We start from the raw sequence: 13,187 nt of genomic DNA, 5'->3' as shown, positions 1-13,187 counted from the left end.
CCCTGGGTGATAAAGGAGCAGCGCCTTCTCTTTCTCAGTAAGTATCCTCTTACCCACCTGAGGATTTTTCAGGGCCGAGTGGAGAATGAATTGATTGCCCTCGAGTGCCTCATTCCAGGGATGTGGCAGCAGCTAGTCCACACTGCACTTGTAATAAGGCTGGGTTGTGGGGAAAATGAAAGGTACATTTTCTTGAAGACATATTTTGTAGGAAAATATGTGTGTTCATGTATGATGGAAAGCTTAAAACATAGCCCCACTCTCTTTAGAACTTGTGTGTGAAAATGAGCAGTTAGGGGACATTTAGACGGTGCTCTTGAAACGAGCAAGTTTTCCTGCATGTAGCCTAATGAGAACATGATCAAAACGAAATGTTCCATAGGCAGTGCACGTTAGCAGCACCCGTCCATACAACCGTCACTTTATGCTTGGCCATTGTGTATATTGCATTCACAAGGAGGCAGAGTCTGACAGCCCGGAAGCTGTCTGGCTCAGAGATCTGCTCGTCTCAGGGCATCTGCAGGAATGCTGCTTGGGTACCACTGGCAGTGTTAGCATTGCCTTGAACTTCTTAGAAATGCAGACTCTTGGACTCTACGCTCAACCTCTGAAACCAGAATCTGCATTTTTAACCAGACTCACATGTGATGAGAGTGCATATTAAAACTTGAAAAGCACAGGTCTAGAAGTCAGCTGGCCCCCTGAAGTCCAACCAGCCAGAGGCGCTTGAGTGTCCAGAGCCCCTTCTAATCTTCAGGGAACCCTGTATGAGGATGGTGACATGACAGCCTGAAGCTTTGTCTCCCAGAAAAAACATTCTTCTGTGTCCAGCGTGGAATTGCCAGAGAAAACAACTCCACAGTATTTTGGACTCAAAACAGAAGACGTACTTTAAAACGTTTCTATTATGAAAGTCTTGATTTCTATATGTATTTTTCTTTCCATGTAAAAAGCTAAACTGTTATGATTTTGCAGATGTCAATGGAGGAAGGAATCGGAGTGGTTTTCTTCTTTAACTTGAGCTGGAGCAATTGCATCTTATCTCCAAAGTATAAAAAGCTGTAATCATTACATCAGAACCAACTGAAATTCATGGCCATGTAGTTAGAATGTAACCTGGCACCTTTCCTCACCTGTGTTTTTAAAAAATGCAAAGATGAATATCCAGAACAAGCTACCCTTCATAAACTACTTCTTAGATAGCTTACGATTTTGAAAAGATAGTAGGCTGGTTTTTAACCGGTTCTCACTATGCCTCTTTCTTTTGTTCTTTTCAAGTGTATCATATTGTGTGTAATTACGTAATTAGATTAGATTTTTGAAAAGACTAAAAAGCTTTAAGATAAAAAAGAATTTCTAAACAGCCTTTTTATGCCAGTACATTTGAAAAGTTAGGTGAAATAGATAAATCCCTTGAAAAATGTAATGCACCAAAATGGTGATTGGGAAATAGAAACCCTGAGTAGTCCTGTACCCATAAAAGTAATTCATTACAAATTAAAATTAATTAAATTAAAAATCTTTATGCAAAAAACCCCACCGGAGCCAAACTTTTAAGAACAAACCTTTCAATAATGAACACATTCTTTCAAAGATTAAAAATAGAAGGCATATTCACAATTCATTCTAATGAAGTTACTTTGATATCCAAACCAGACAAGGAACAATAAGACATTTTCTGTGATGTAGCACTTTGATTCTTATTTACAGGAAGTTTAGCGTATGTGTACCCGAAGGCTTGTATGAGAATGCTCATAGCAACATATTTAGCAAAAAAATAGCATAATAGCAAAAAATTGAAATAGCTCAAGTGTTCCTTGATGAGAGAAAGCATAACTAGATCATGGTATACTGCTACAATAGCATTACCACCCAGCAGTGAAAATGAATGAAATATCTCCATGCATCAATCAAGCTGACTGTTAATAAAACTAAATGTAATTTAGGTATAAAACCAAAGGGAAGAGAGGGGAGGAAATAGGCAGTTCAGCATAGGGGTACCTGTGAGAGGGCTACATCAGGATGTGACAGGAGAGATGAGCAGAGGTAGGTAGAAGTTATTGCTAATGTCCTTCTTAGGCTGGGAGTGGTGCTGCTTTCAAGAGTGTTCATTAAATTTTTACAGGGAAGTAAAAGCAGGCTGCGTATGGCCAATGATGTGCCTGTGACCATTAAATTTTTTTTTAATTTGGAAGTGATAAATTCATTTGCTTGAAAGCAATTATTTACCAAACTTCAAATTTCAGCTCTCTCAGAATTCCCTGGAGGCCTTGTTGGAACACCTGTTGCTGCTCTCCACCCTCCAGAGCTCCTGGTTAAGTAGGTCTGGGGTGGAACCTGAAAATTTGCATGTCTAACAGGTTCCTAGGTGGTGCTGATACTGCTGGTCTGCAGACCACACTTTGAGATCCACAGCTCTAAGCTGCTCAGTCCTCCCTGTTATAACCTGAGAGTCATGCTTTTCTAATCTGATGCTGTCCATTTGTCCTTTTCAGAATGCTTTAGAAATTTGGCTATTATCCTTTTTAAACTTTATAGTTGTTGAAGCTTTCCTTACAGGGCATATGGGTTTTCTCTATTTGAGGGAGGGAAAAGTGCACTTTTGTGTAAAATAAAATTAAAGTGTGATTATCATTAAAAATAATTATTTAAAATAAGAACAAATCAGTTAAGCTTGTAGTGCTGACAGTGTGATTGTAGTAGATTATGTTAAAACCTCAGAGTAGATTGTTGACTATAAGATACCCGCTTTTTAGTTTATCTTATGCTATTTTTTCCTACTGTATGTGGGCAACTGATGACCAATTGATAATCATCCCAAATCAACAGATGGTAAACTTTGCCAAGGTTAAGTAGTTGTGTGGTCTTAAGAAAGGATGCAGTTTATTCTTTACCTAAAAAATATTGACTGATTGTTCATTAAAATTTATTCTATGATTATAGAATCATGAAATTTTTAAAAAAAGTGATTCATAGAATGTTTAAATCCAGACAGGAATTAAGGATCATGTATTGCTGTTATTTTATGGAATCAGAGCCCAAGACCCAGGGAGGTTCTATGACATGTGACATGACATGAGATTATTTGATAAATGGTTGAACTGAGACTATGTCTTTTGAATTCCATTGATGTCCCCATGTTGCAATTCATTGAATAATTACTACTTTTATCATAGCCATTTATAGAGTATGCATGTTTCATTTCTTAGAGAGACTCACCCCTAAACTGAAGAACATTTTTCACTGGTAAGGTGATATAGATCTTTCAGGACTGGTTTTGATTAAAGCCATCATTGTGGTTCTTTCCACTCAGAGAATTATGATGGATTTCCTACTTTTTTCTTAGTAACTGTTTTCTATACACCCGGCCCATATTTTATGATTGTAGACAAATGAATAAGAGCAAATACCGAACTAGTGAATAATTCATGTCAGGCACTGTGAACTGCTGACAGCATCGCCAAAATGTAAAAATATATTGTTGCGCTTTTCTCTAGCTGTAAAGTTATGCTTATGTGCCTTTGGGTCCCTTCATTCAGTTCCACTGTAAAAGATTTATTCGCAGAATCGTAAAAACTTTAGAGTTGGAATGCAGTATGATGATTTTGAGTTCTCTGAGTCTCTTTCTCTTGATAGTGGCCTTTTAAAATTAAAATATACCCAAGAGGATTAGCCCAGTAAGCTAATTCATTGTAATAGTTTAGTGACTTATCTGATTATATTTCTTCTTATCAGAAAGTCCCAAGACCTATGAAAGAACATGAAAGAATAATGTTAAAAGGAAGGGCAAGGTTCTTAAGATAAGAAAATGGGAGATGAAGAAGATAAAGATGTTCCTGAATTTAGGGCTCTGGATGGGCCAGCCCTGCATATTGACCATTGTCATTGCTGGTAGTCACATTTGATGTGACTGTGGGAGGAATTGGAGAAGGGGAGGTGCTACATCATTGTTAAAAGTATTCTTTACTTAAGCGCCTGATTGCAATTGACCCTTGAATAATAGCAAGGGTTAGGGGACCGACCCCAGAGCAGTCGAATATCTACGCATTACTTTGAGTCTTTTGCATCCACAGCTCTGCATCAGCGGAAGCAACCTCAGATGATGTACTACCGTACTGTGTATTGAGTGAAAAAAATCCAAGCATACATGAACCCATCCAGTTCACACCCATGTTTTTCAAGGGCCAGTTGTAACTTACTGTGTCTGAAATTCCTTGAAATTCAAAGTGAAGAGTTGGGAAATAGGAGACAATTTTTGTGAAATGAACAGATTTCTCAACAGAGATGTTCCATCAACCCTCACCCTTTGCCCAGTGCTGTGAGCGACCGCAGTGGCAGCTGCAGAAGCCATGGCCCCGGCTGCAGTGAGGCATCTGTATCCCTCCAACTGTTGGCCCTTGCAGCACTAATGTCATAAGCCGTGTCTTGTCCTGCTAGTCAAAGCTAGAGAGTGGGCCGGATGCACCAAGGGAACTGCCTCTGGTGTCTTGGAAAATTGCTGTATACGCAGTCAACAGCCTTTCCCATTTCAGGTCCCATTATCTCTTGGCGGGTTCAGGATTCCTGTTTTCTAGCCCCTCTTGTGTCCCGTGGGAATGCTTCCTGACTCAGCCACCCGTAATTTGTTTTACTCTCCTTCGTAATTCAGTGTGTCTTGATTTTGGTTGAAGTGGAGCCGCCAAGACACTAGTGGCCCTGAAAGAGGACTTAAAAGACTGTTACTTCCTCTGCTAGACTGAGACAGATGGGCATTTGAAGTTTTCCATGCTTATTTTTTTTTTAACCTGAGGTTGCCACTCCAAGAATGTTTTATTCCATCTATATCTGTGTGAGAGTTTAAGCTCCTGTTTCCTATATTTCACATCCTTCCTTACAATCTGTGTCTACAAAGATCTAGTCTTTGTTCTAGTTCCAGAATGATGGTTTAGAAATAGCCCAGTGAAAATGGAAGCAGAAAGAAGGACCATGTTTGTGGGCGTAAGTGGTACCGCTCTATTTGTAGTGCTGTTCTGGCAGGAAGCTTAATGAAAGTGGTTTTGAAATGCATATTGATGACAAGCGGAACTGAGCTTCAGCCCAAGGATTGAATCTGGAACCAGTGAGGAAAATCTAGAAATTTCTAGGAATTTCTGGTTCATTTGGCAGTGTTTTCTCATCATTGCTGCTAGTTTCCTAATAACCTCTTTCTCTGGCCTGGGTCTTCTCAAAATCAATCCTGGCCTTGCATCTTCCATTTTATGTTATTGGCCAAGAAGTGGAGGATGTGGTTAGCCTCATGTGCTTGTAACTTAGTAATGATAACAATGCCTCTGTAATTATGAGGTACTTTATGTTTTGTGCAACTCATTCACAATCATTTAAAAAATTTTTTCTCATGATCTAACTTTTGGCCTTCATGGCAACTGATATCATCCCCACTTTACAGATGAAAAATCTGAGCAGAAAGAGATTATGTCACGTAAGTAGCAAGTAGTAAAATTAGGATAACTACAAATAATTATGAGACAAAATGTATGACTTTGTGATACTTGTGATCCCTTCCTTTTTCTTAAAAAAAAATTGTTGATTCTGTGATTAATGGAAGGAGATAGATGGGGTGTCACAAGTTGACCAGAAAAAGTTTGAGGAAGAAATAGTTTGTCTAGAGTGGATGCCAAGAATCGGAATTGCTGTGATATTCACAGTTATAACAGACACTGCCAAATTGCCTCTGAAGTGACTGTATCATAGTGAACCCTCTCACCCAGTAGTAGGAGAGAGTCTGTTCTTCAAAAGCTCTGAAATGTTTGCCAAACTGACAGGTGGAAGAATGGCATCTCGCTTTGCTTTCTCCTGACTACAGCTGAGGCAGAATGTCTTTTCATGTGTTTATCATGTTGGCCACTTGGATTTGCTCTTCTGGGAATTTCTTGGATGTGTTCTTTTTCCATTTTCTGTTGGGTTATTGTCATTCTTTGTTTTCTAGATAGTAATTCCTTGTGTACTGTCTATGTTGCAGATATATTCTGCTAGTCTGTCATTTGTACATATGTAATTAAAATGTAATAGAAATAAGAAAGTGAGGTTTGTCAAAAAGAAATACTTAAGGTGTTGCTTTAATGTGAACGTTAAAAAAAAGAAAGAAAGCAAGCTTTAACATGTGGAATTTGAGTTAAGTCCTGAAGAATGGGCAGGGTTTAGAAAGAAATAGGAAAGCAGTATGAAAAAAAGACACAGTGCCAAGTCTGAAAGTCGTTGGGATATTCCGGAACTATTGAGAAGACTGACCTGACAGAATTGGAGAATTCTCCCTGGATTGTAATGGGGGTGATATTGCGTAAGTCAGTTTTGCTTTTGCTTAAACTAATGGGCCTTAAATGCCAGAGTGAAGAATTTGAAAGTTGTCCTGTGAGAATTTTTTTAACCAAAGCATGATATCCATTGAATATTTTGGGAAAAAAAATTAAGCTGACTACAGTGGGTCAGGTGGGCTCGAGGGCAGGAAGAAATGGATGTTAGAGGTGCCCATTGGTACCCAAGCTGAATTAAGTTGGCAGAGGAGTGAATGAAAAGGAAGGGTGTCATTGAAGAGCTGTTTTAAAGCAAAAGATGTCCGGTCTTGATGATTGATTGGATGCCCTGAGGATTACAAGTGGCTGAGAGAATGGTGATGTCTAATCCTACTTGGGAGGGAAAACTGAGCTTTGGTGGGGAAATTGGCCAAAGAGATTGAGGACAGAGAGAGGTAAGTAGACTTGGCGACTTTGAGTTTGCAGTTTTAGGTGACTGTAAGAATGGAACACAAAAGGTTAGAAGTTCAATTTAAAAATGACTAGAAACTTAATCAACAGGTGAGGAAATGAAGGCTGAGTTTAAGCCTCAAATATTTTAAAGAGAGAAGCCAGTATAGATAGAAGAAAAGGCTGTTCCTCTCGGCCTCACCCATTTTCTGCACCTGCCGTCTCCCAGCCTCTTTCCCTGCTTAGGGGGATGAGAAAGCTGGGTGCCTGTGCCTTTCCAGGGCGACCCTGTCTTCAGAAGTTCTGCCTGTGGGAAAGCACAGGACCGTCTCATGGAGACCATTAAGGAACCAAGGAAGGAACACTGCCAAGGAGGCAGCTTTGAATCACTCTGAAATATTTTTCCTCACCAATTAAATGAGTCACATATGAATACAAATGCATCCGAGCACACTCCAAAGCTATGCCTTTTTAAAAAATGAATTTTAAATGTGCTAGTATTAACTTCTATATGATAAAATAAATTTTAAGATTTAGCGTTCATCCTGTACTGGGTAGTAAGTACTTTTTAAATGTATGCCATTGTCTGGTTTTTCTAATGATGATTGGATACTGATTCTTTTATTCTTCAAAATGTTGCTGATAACATTTTCCTTAAACATCGCTGTGGTGTCCAGGCAACGAGATAACCCACATCAGTGGGCTAGATCAGTGCAGCAGCCTCACCCACCTCAGCCTGGCCAGGAACAAGCTCACAGCCATCGGTGGTTTAGGCATGCTGCCGATCAAAATACTTTCCCTGGTGAGTCTCACAAAAATGGTATTCTTTATAGGAGTACGTGTTAATGTCTTAGTAAATATATGAATGACAATTAGGCTTTTTAAATTTTATGAAGAGCTAACTCCTTCATGAAACGTCATTGTCTTCCGTGTTGTTTGCTCCTTTCTGTAACTTGTGTGCTGTGTGCGTGCATGTGATGAATATTTGATGCTAAAGTAAAATGATTTTCTAATTTGGCATACAAATTCCATTTTTTAAAAGATCAACTTTAACACTGAGTAAGAAAGGCATACTTTTAATCACTGTTTAAAGTATATTTATAATGTCTTATTGATGAAATAGCACTTAGACATATTTGAGCGTAATATCTATTGCAGTTAACACTTCATTGCTCTCAAATGAATCACTGGGCACTGAAATTTTGGCAGTCCTTTAACATCACTATATGCTCATCTCCCATTCTAGAAAACGAGAGTTAGTGCTGAGAATAAGTGAATGAGTCCAATCAGAATGTTAAAAATTTTAATTTTTCCCATAGAAAGCACTCTTCTTAAACTGTGACACTCTATATGACTGTGACTGAATGAAAATACAATTTATTTAAAAATCGACAGGATCATCATAGTTCCAGAGATACAGTATTTTTGAAGTAACAGTCTAGCTCACTAATTTGGGGGCTGATAACATAGTGTGTAGATTATCTAGGTTTCTTTCTTCCTCCTCACCTCCCTCCTCTCACTTATTACCTACCCTTGGATGGCTTTATTATTTCTATCACAAGGGGGATTTTAAGCCATGAGTCTAGTAGCTCATTAATTTCTTGTGTGAACTACCCCACAGCAGAGTGTTAAACTGTTGTTTGAACTGACGTCTTGGGTTATCTGCTGATTTTTGATGTATTCAGTGTACTATTCTGTCTTACTTAACCAGACAGCTGAAAGTTGGCTGCTATGTGTTAATTTTTCTCTCCCTGAGCTTGGAGCCTAAAGTGCCTTTTCAAGACCCTTCACTCTTTACAGTGAGTTAGGTGACGGTGAAGGACTGGTTCCCAGTACCAAGGTTGGAAACAAGTATGGAAAGGTTTAATAATTCCCCTGAGGTTTCATACTTTCTGCCCATTAAGGCATGTTAGCAAAGCGTAAATGAAAATGAATTCGGTAAGTTGGATTGCAAATTAAAAAATTATAAAAGAAAGTCACATTTTAAAATTATAATAACTTGGAGGATTATTGGCAGTACATTCAGTAGCTTGTTAGAACCTTATCCTTTTCCTTTTGTATCTCTTTGTATTGGCGTTCCTGTTAACTTTTAAGTGGAGCATGATATCTGGAAAGAGATGTGGGGGTGTGCCTGAGGGAACGAGAGCTGAGCTCATTATTAAGAACAACAACACATAGCACCTTCATCCTAAGACTTTGCTTCAATAACTAAATACGTAATCTGTCCTGACAGTTCCGTCTCAAGAAGCTTTTAGAAAAAGCATCAAAGACTTATTTTTCCTACAAGTAGATTAGGTGGATTGTTCCCATTCCCCACCCACATCACCCAAGGTGAACTAGAAAATACCTCATTCATTTTCCTTAAAAATTTTTGAGCATGGGAAGGCTTTCTTTTCCATATATTAAATACAATACATAAAATATAAAATGACAATTGTTTCAACAGTTTTTAATTATTTTATTTTTTAAATTTGTAGACTCGGTAAACCAATTGGTTTGCTGTTGAAAATAATTCATTTTGAAATTTAGAGAAAAAATAACAATGCAAATACAATAACTATACAAACCGATTGTTAATGCTCTCCCATCAGCTTTCATGATAAATGTTAGGGGGAAATATGTTCATCACTTGTGGCCTGTTGTGTCAACCTTTCGCAAGTAAGGACAATACGTTCCAAACTTTAAAAATCATTTTGTCTTAGTAAAAGCCATTTGTGCCCCCTCCATGGGAAAATAAGGATATTTCTCATTTCGTTTATTTAATAAAATAGTTTCTCTCTGAAGGCCCCCTTTCCCCTGCTAATCATGCTAAAACAAGCTAGAAGAACTGTTCGTGCAGAAACTAGATGTGCACTTTGACGAGCGATGTATCACTTTAGGGTTTGACGAGATGACTTTCAACTCAGAAATTCTGATTCTGAAGGTCTCTCAATTCTGCTTTCTTTTATGACCATAGGCTATGTAATTAAACTTTTCTATGCCTCACTCTGCTTGCCATTTTGAAAGCCATCAGAGACCCTCTAAAGAAGAATTACAGGTTATCTTCCACATCTACAGCACTTCAGATTTCTTTGGGAGAATTGTATTATATATAAATTTGATATGTGTGCATATTTTAAATAGAATATTGAGGTCTTATTTCACTAAGTTGAATTAATATGGATATTATGTTCAGGTTAGTGTCGTTTTTTCTTTCCCGTTTCTATTCCATTTTCTAGAACTTCTTTGAACAGTAGAAAATTTGACTTAGGCCAGTTGGGTTATGAGTATTTTTCCTTCTTATTATGGAATTTTTCAGACATATTTAAAGATAAAGGGAGTAGTTTAATGAGCCCCCATGTACTATCATTCAGCTTTATAGATTATCAACATTCTATTAATATATTTTCAACAGCCATAGAATTATACTAATGAACATAAATCTTGCTCATTATTGAAGTGAAATCTTATGAAAATTGGGTGAAAATGAGCTCTTACTATTAAATATATTGGAAAACATGTACCAGGAAAAAATGATAGATGGTAGAGAATACTATAATTTCATCTTTTAGTTCTAAAGTGCTCAGTAAAAGTTTTAAAAGTTTAAGGATGGGTATAACGTGGTGTTAATTGAAACCAAAATTACTGTGATTCTTAACTCAAAGTTTACTTTTACTATGGCATATTCTTATAGCTCAAAGGCTAATGAAGCCAAGGAATTTTGAATCTGTTGGAAAAGTACAAGAAAATGCAAATTATTATTATCACTATAATTTGCTGTTATGTGTACATGGGAGCTAGGAAAGAGAACAACATTTAAGTCTTATTTCTTTGTTTTATGGTTATTGTCTGAGAAGATGCTTATATGCAAATTATTGAAGAATTTAGTTACCTATTGTTGCATAACATGCCACCCCAAGTGTAGTGGTGTGGAGGAATTTCATTACTTAACCATTTATTAGCCAGCAGTTCTGTAATCTGAGCTGGGGTCAGTTGGGTGGTTCCACTGGTCTTGCTATGTTCAGCTTGCAGATTGTCTGGGAGCTGGGCTCAGCTGGGACGCTGGAACAGCTGGGTTTCTCCTCTCTATTTGGTCTCAGGGCTCCTCTTCATGTGACCTGTCCACAAATTCTCTTCCACAAAAGAGCTAGAGTTCTTACACAACAGCTCAGGCCTCCAAGAACAAGAGGGGACACTGTTAGGCCTTCTTAAGTCTTAGATTTGGAACTGCAACACTTTCACCATATTCTTTTGGTTAAGGCGAATCTTAGGTCCAGCTTGGATTCAAGAGGAGGAACTGTACAAGAGCATGAATAGGTGGAGGCCTGTATCACACCACCACAGCCTCCATGATAGGAAGTGATTATATTCAGAATATTTCTGAAAACCAAATATATGTAGCAGTTATAATATTCAAGTGGTTTTTTGTGATGGCGATGAAAGAATTGCATTAAATTTACATCTCTGAAGGTTAGCATAGAGCTAGGCTGCCATTAGGCTTGAGGTTAGCAGTGACAGAAGCTTATACTACATAGCCTTTGTCTTTCCTATTGATTCAGACGTCCATCTGCTTTACCTCTAGCGAAACTATTATGCTCTGAGTCTCCCAGCTGAAGAAGTGGGATTTCTTTCTGGGATGTGTGTGTGTGTGTGTGTGTTTAAGGAGGTGAATGATGGGAACGAGAGGAGAGACAAGAATGTCTTACTGATTCTAAGAGGTTTGGGGCACTATCCAAATGAAAACTTGCCATTACACTTCTCTCTATGAGAGGACTTCAGGACATTAAGTGTATTTTATCAATTTTTAGAGCAATAACCAGATTGAGAAGATCACAGGTTTGGATGACCTAAGAGCCCTGCAGATCCTGGATCTGTCCCACAATCGGATCAGTAGCCTCCAAGGGTTAGAGAATCATGACTTCTTGGAGGTGATCAACCTGGAGGATAATAAGGTAATGTCATACTTTATATGGCTTGGTTTCAGTGTCTACATAACAGACCATATTAGGGCCCATTATTGGTTTCTCAAGTGCAGTGGCATTCAGTGCCAGCTTAGAAATGTTGTTCTAGAAAACCTTCTGAAGCAACAGTTGAAGGACTTTTTAAAAAAAATACATACTTAATAATTCTTAATTTTCAAAAATTTGAAGATTCCTTATTACATTGTTTTGAAGGTTTAAACTGCAAATAAGTGTGCAAGACTTTTCTGAAGTAGGTGTGTTCACATGAAATTTGGGGTAGAAAGATGGCATTAGGAATGTCTGATGTGTCAGAGCCCAGAAACTAGAGACAAGAGAATAGCTTCAGGCTGGTGTTGTCAGTGCCGCCATTCAAAGCAAGGAGACACAGCACGTGAACTCTTATATCCTCGTTGTAATAATAGTGTGTGTTCCCAACCTGTCTAAGGTGGGCATTGGACTAACTCAAGTTTTCCATATCTGGCTTAATTCACGTATTACTTCACAAATTATATAAAGTAGCTTTCACTCTTAATTAAATTTTATTTTTAATAAAATGTTTGTTCTCCTAATCATGGTATATCAAGATGGTACCTATAGCTAACTTATTTTTTCTTTAATTGAAGTATAGTTGATTCATACTATTGTATTAGTTTCTGGTGTACACCATAGCGATTCAGTTATAAATGTATATATATTCTTTTTCATATTCTTTTCCAGTATAGGTTATTATAAGATATTCAGTATAGTTCTCTGTGCTATACATGTAGTACCCTGTTGTTTATTTTATATGTATTAGTTTATATCTGCTAATCCAAACTCCTAATTTATCCCTCTTCGCCCCTTTCCCCTTTGGTAACCATAAATTTGTTTTCTATGTCTATGAGTCTGTTTCTGTTTTGTAAATAAGTTTATTTGTGTCATTTTTTTGGATTCCACATATAAATGATATCGTATAATATTTGGCTTTCTTTGTCTGACTTACTTCACTTAGTGTGATAATCTCTAGGTCCATCCATGTTGCTGCAAATGACATTATTTCATTCTTTTTTATGGCTGAGTAGTATTCCATTGTGTATGTGTATGTATGTGTACACACACACACACACACACACACACACCCCAAATTTTTGTCCAGTCATCTGCCAATGGACATTCAGGTTGCTTCCATGTCTTGGCTGTTGTAAATAGTGCTATGATGAGCATGTATCTTGTCAAATTAGAGTTTTCTCCAGATTTATGCCCAGGAGTGGGATTGCTGGATCACATAGTAACTCTGTTTTCAGTTTTTTGAGGAATCTCCATACTGTTTTTCCATAATTGCTGCACCAAACTACATTGCTACCAACAGTGTAGGAGGGTTCTCTTTTCTCTACACCCTCTCCAGCATTTATCGTTTGTGGACTTTTTAATGATGGTCTTTCTGACTGATGTGAGGTGATACCTCATTGCAGTTTTGATTTGCATTTCTCTGATAACAAGCAGTATTGAGCATCGTTTCATGTGCCTGTTGGCCATCTGTATGTCTTCA

General features: G+C 37.8%; 1 protein-coding gene across 2 annotated transcripts in view; it reads left to right on the top strand.

Moving 5' to 3' along the window:
- The window catches only part of LRGUK (leucine rich repeats and guanylate kinase domain containing), a 100,755-nt gene that overhangs the window by 16,807 nt on the left and 70,761 nt on the right, over positions 1–13,187 (top strand). For both annotated transcript variants that reach the window (XM_072964441.1, XM_072964439.1), the window contains exons 6-7: positions 7,397–7,521; positions 11,507–11,650. In XM_072964441.1, coding sequence (XP_072820542.1) covers positions 7,397–7,521; positions 11,507–11,650 — 269 coding nt within the window. The remainder of the gene's footprint in view (positions 1–7,396; positions 7,522–11,506; positions 11,651–13,187) is intronic.

The sequence above is a fragment of the Vicugna pacos genome, chromosome 7 (assembly GCF_048564905.1).
Source record: "Vicugna pacos chromosome 7, VicPac4, whole genome shotgun sequence".
Taxonomy (NCBI): domain Eukaryota; kingdom Metazoa; phylum Chordata; class Mammalia; order Artiodactyla; family Camelidae; genus Vicugna; species Vicugna pacos.
The sequence above is the reverse complement of the archived record's forward strand: the minus strand, read 5'-3'. Positions and strand labels throughout refer to the sequence as shown.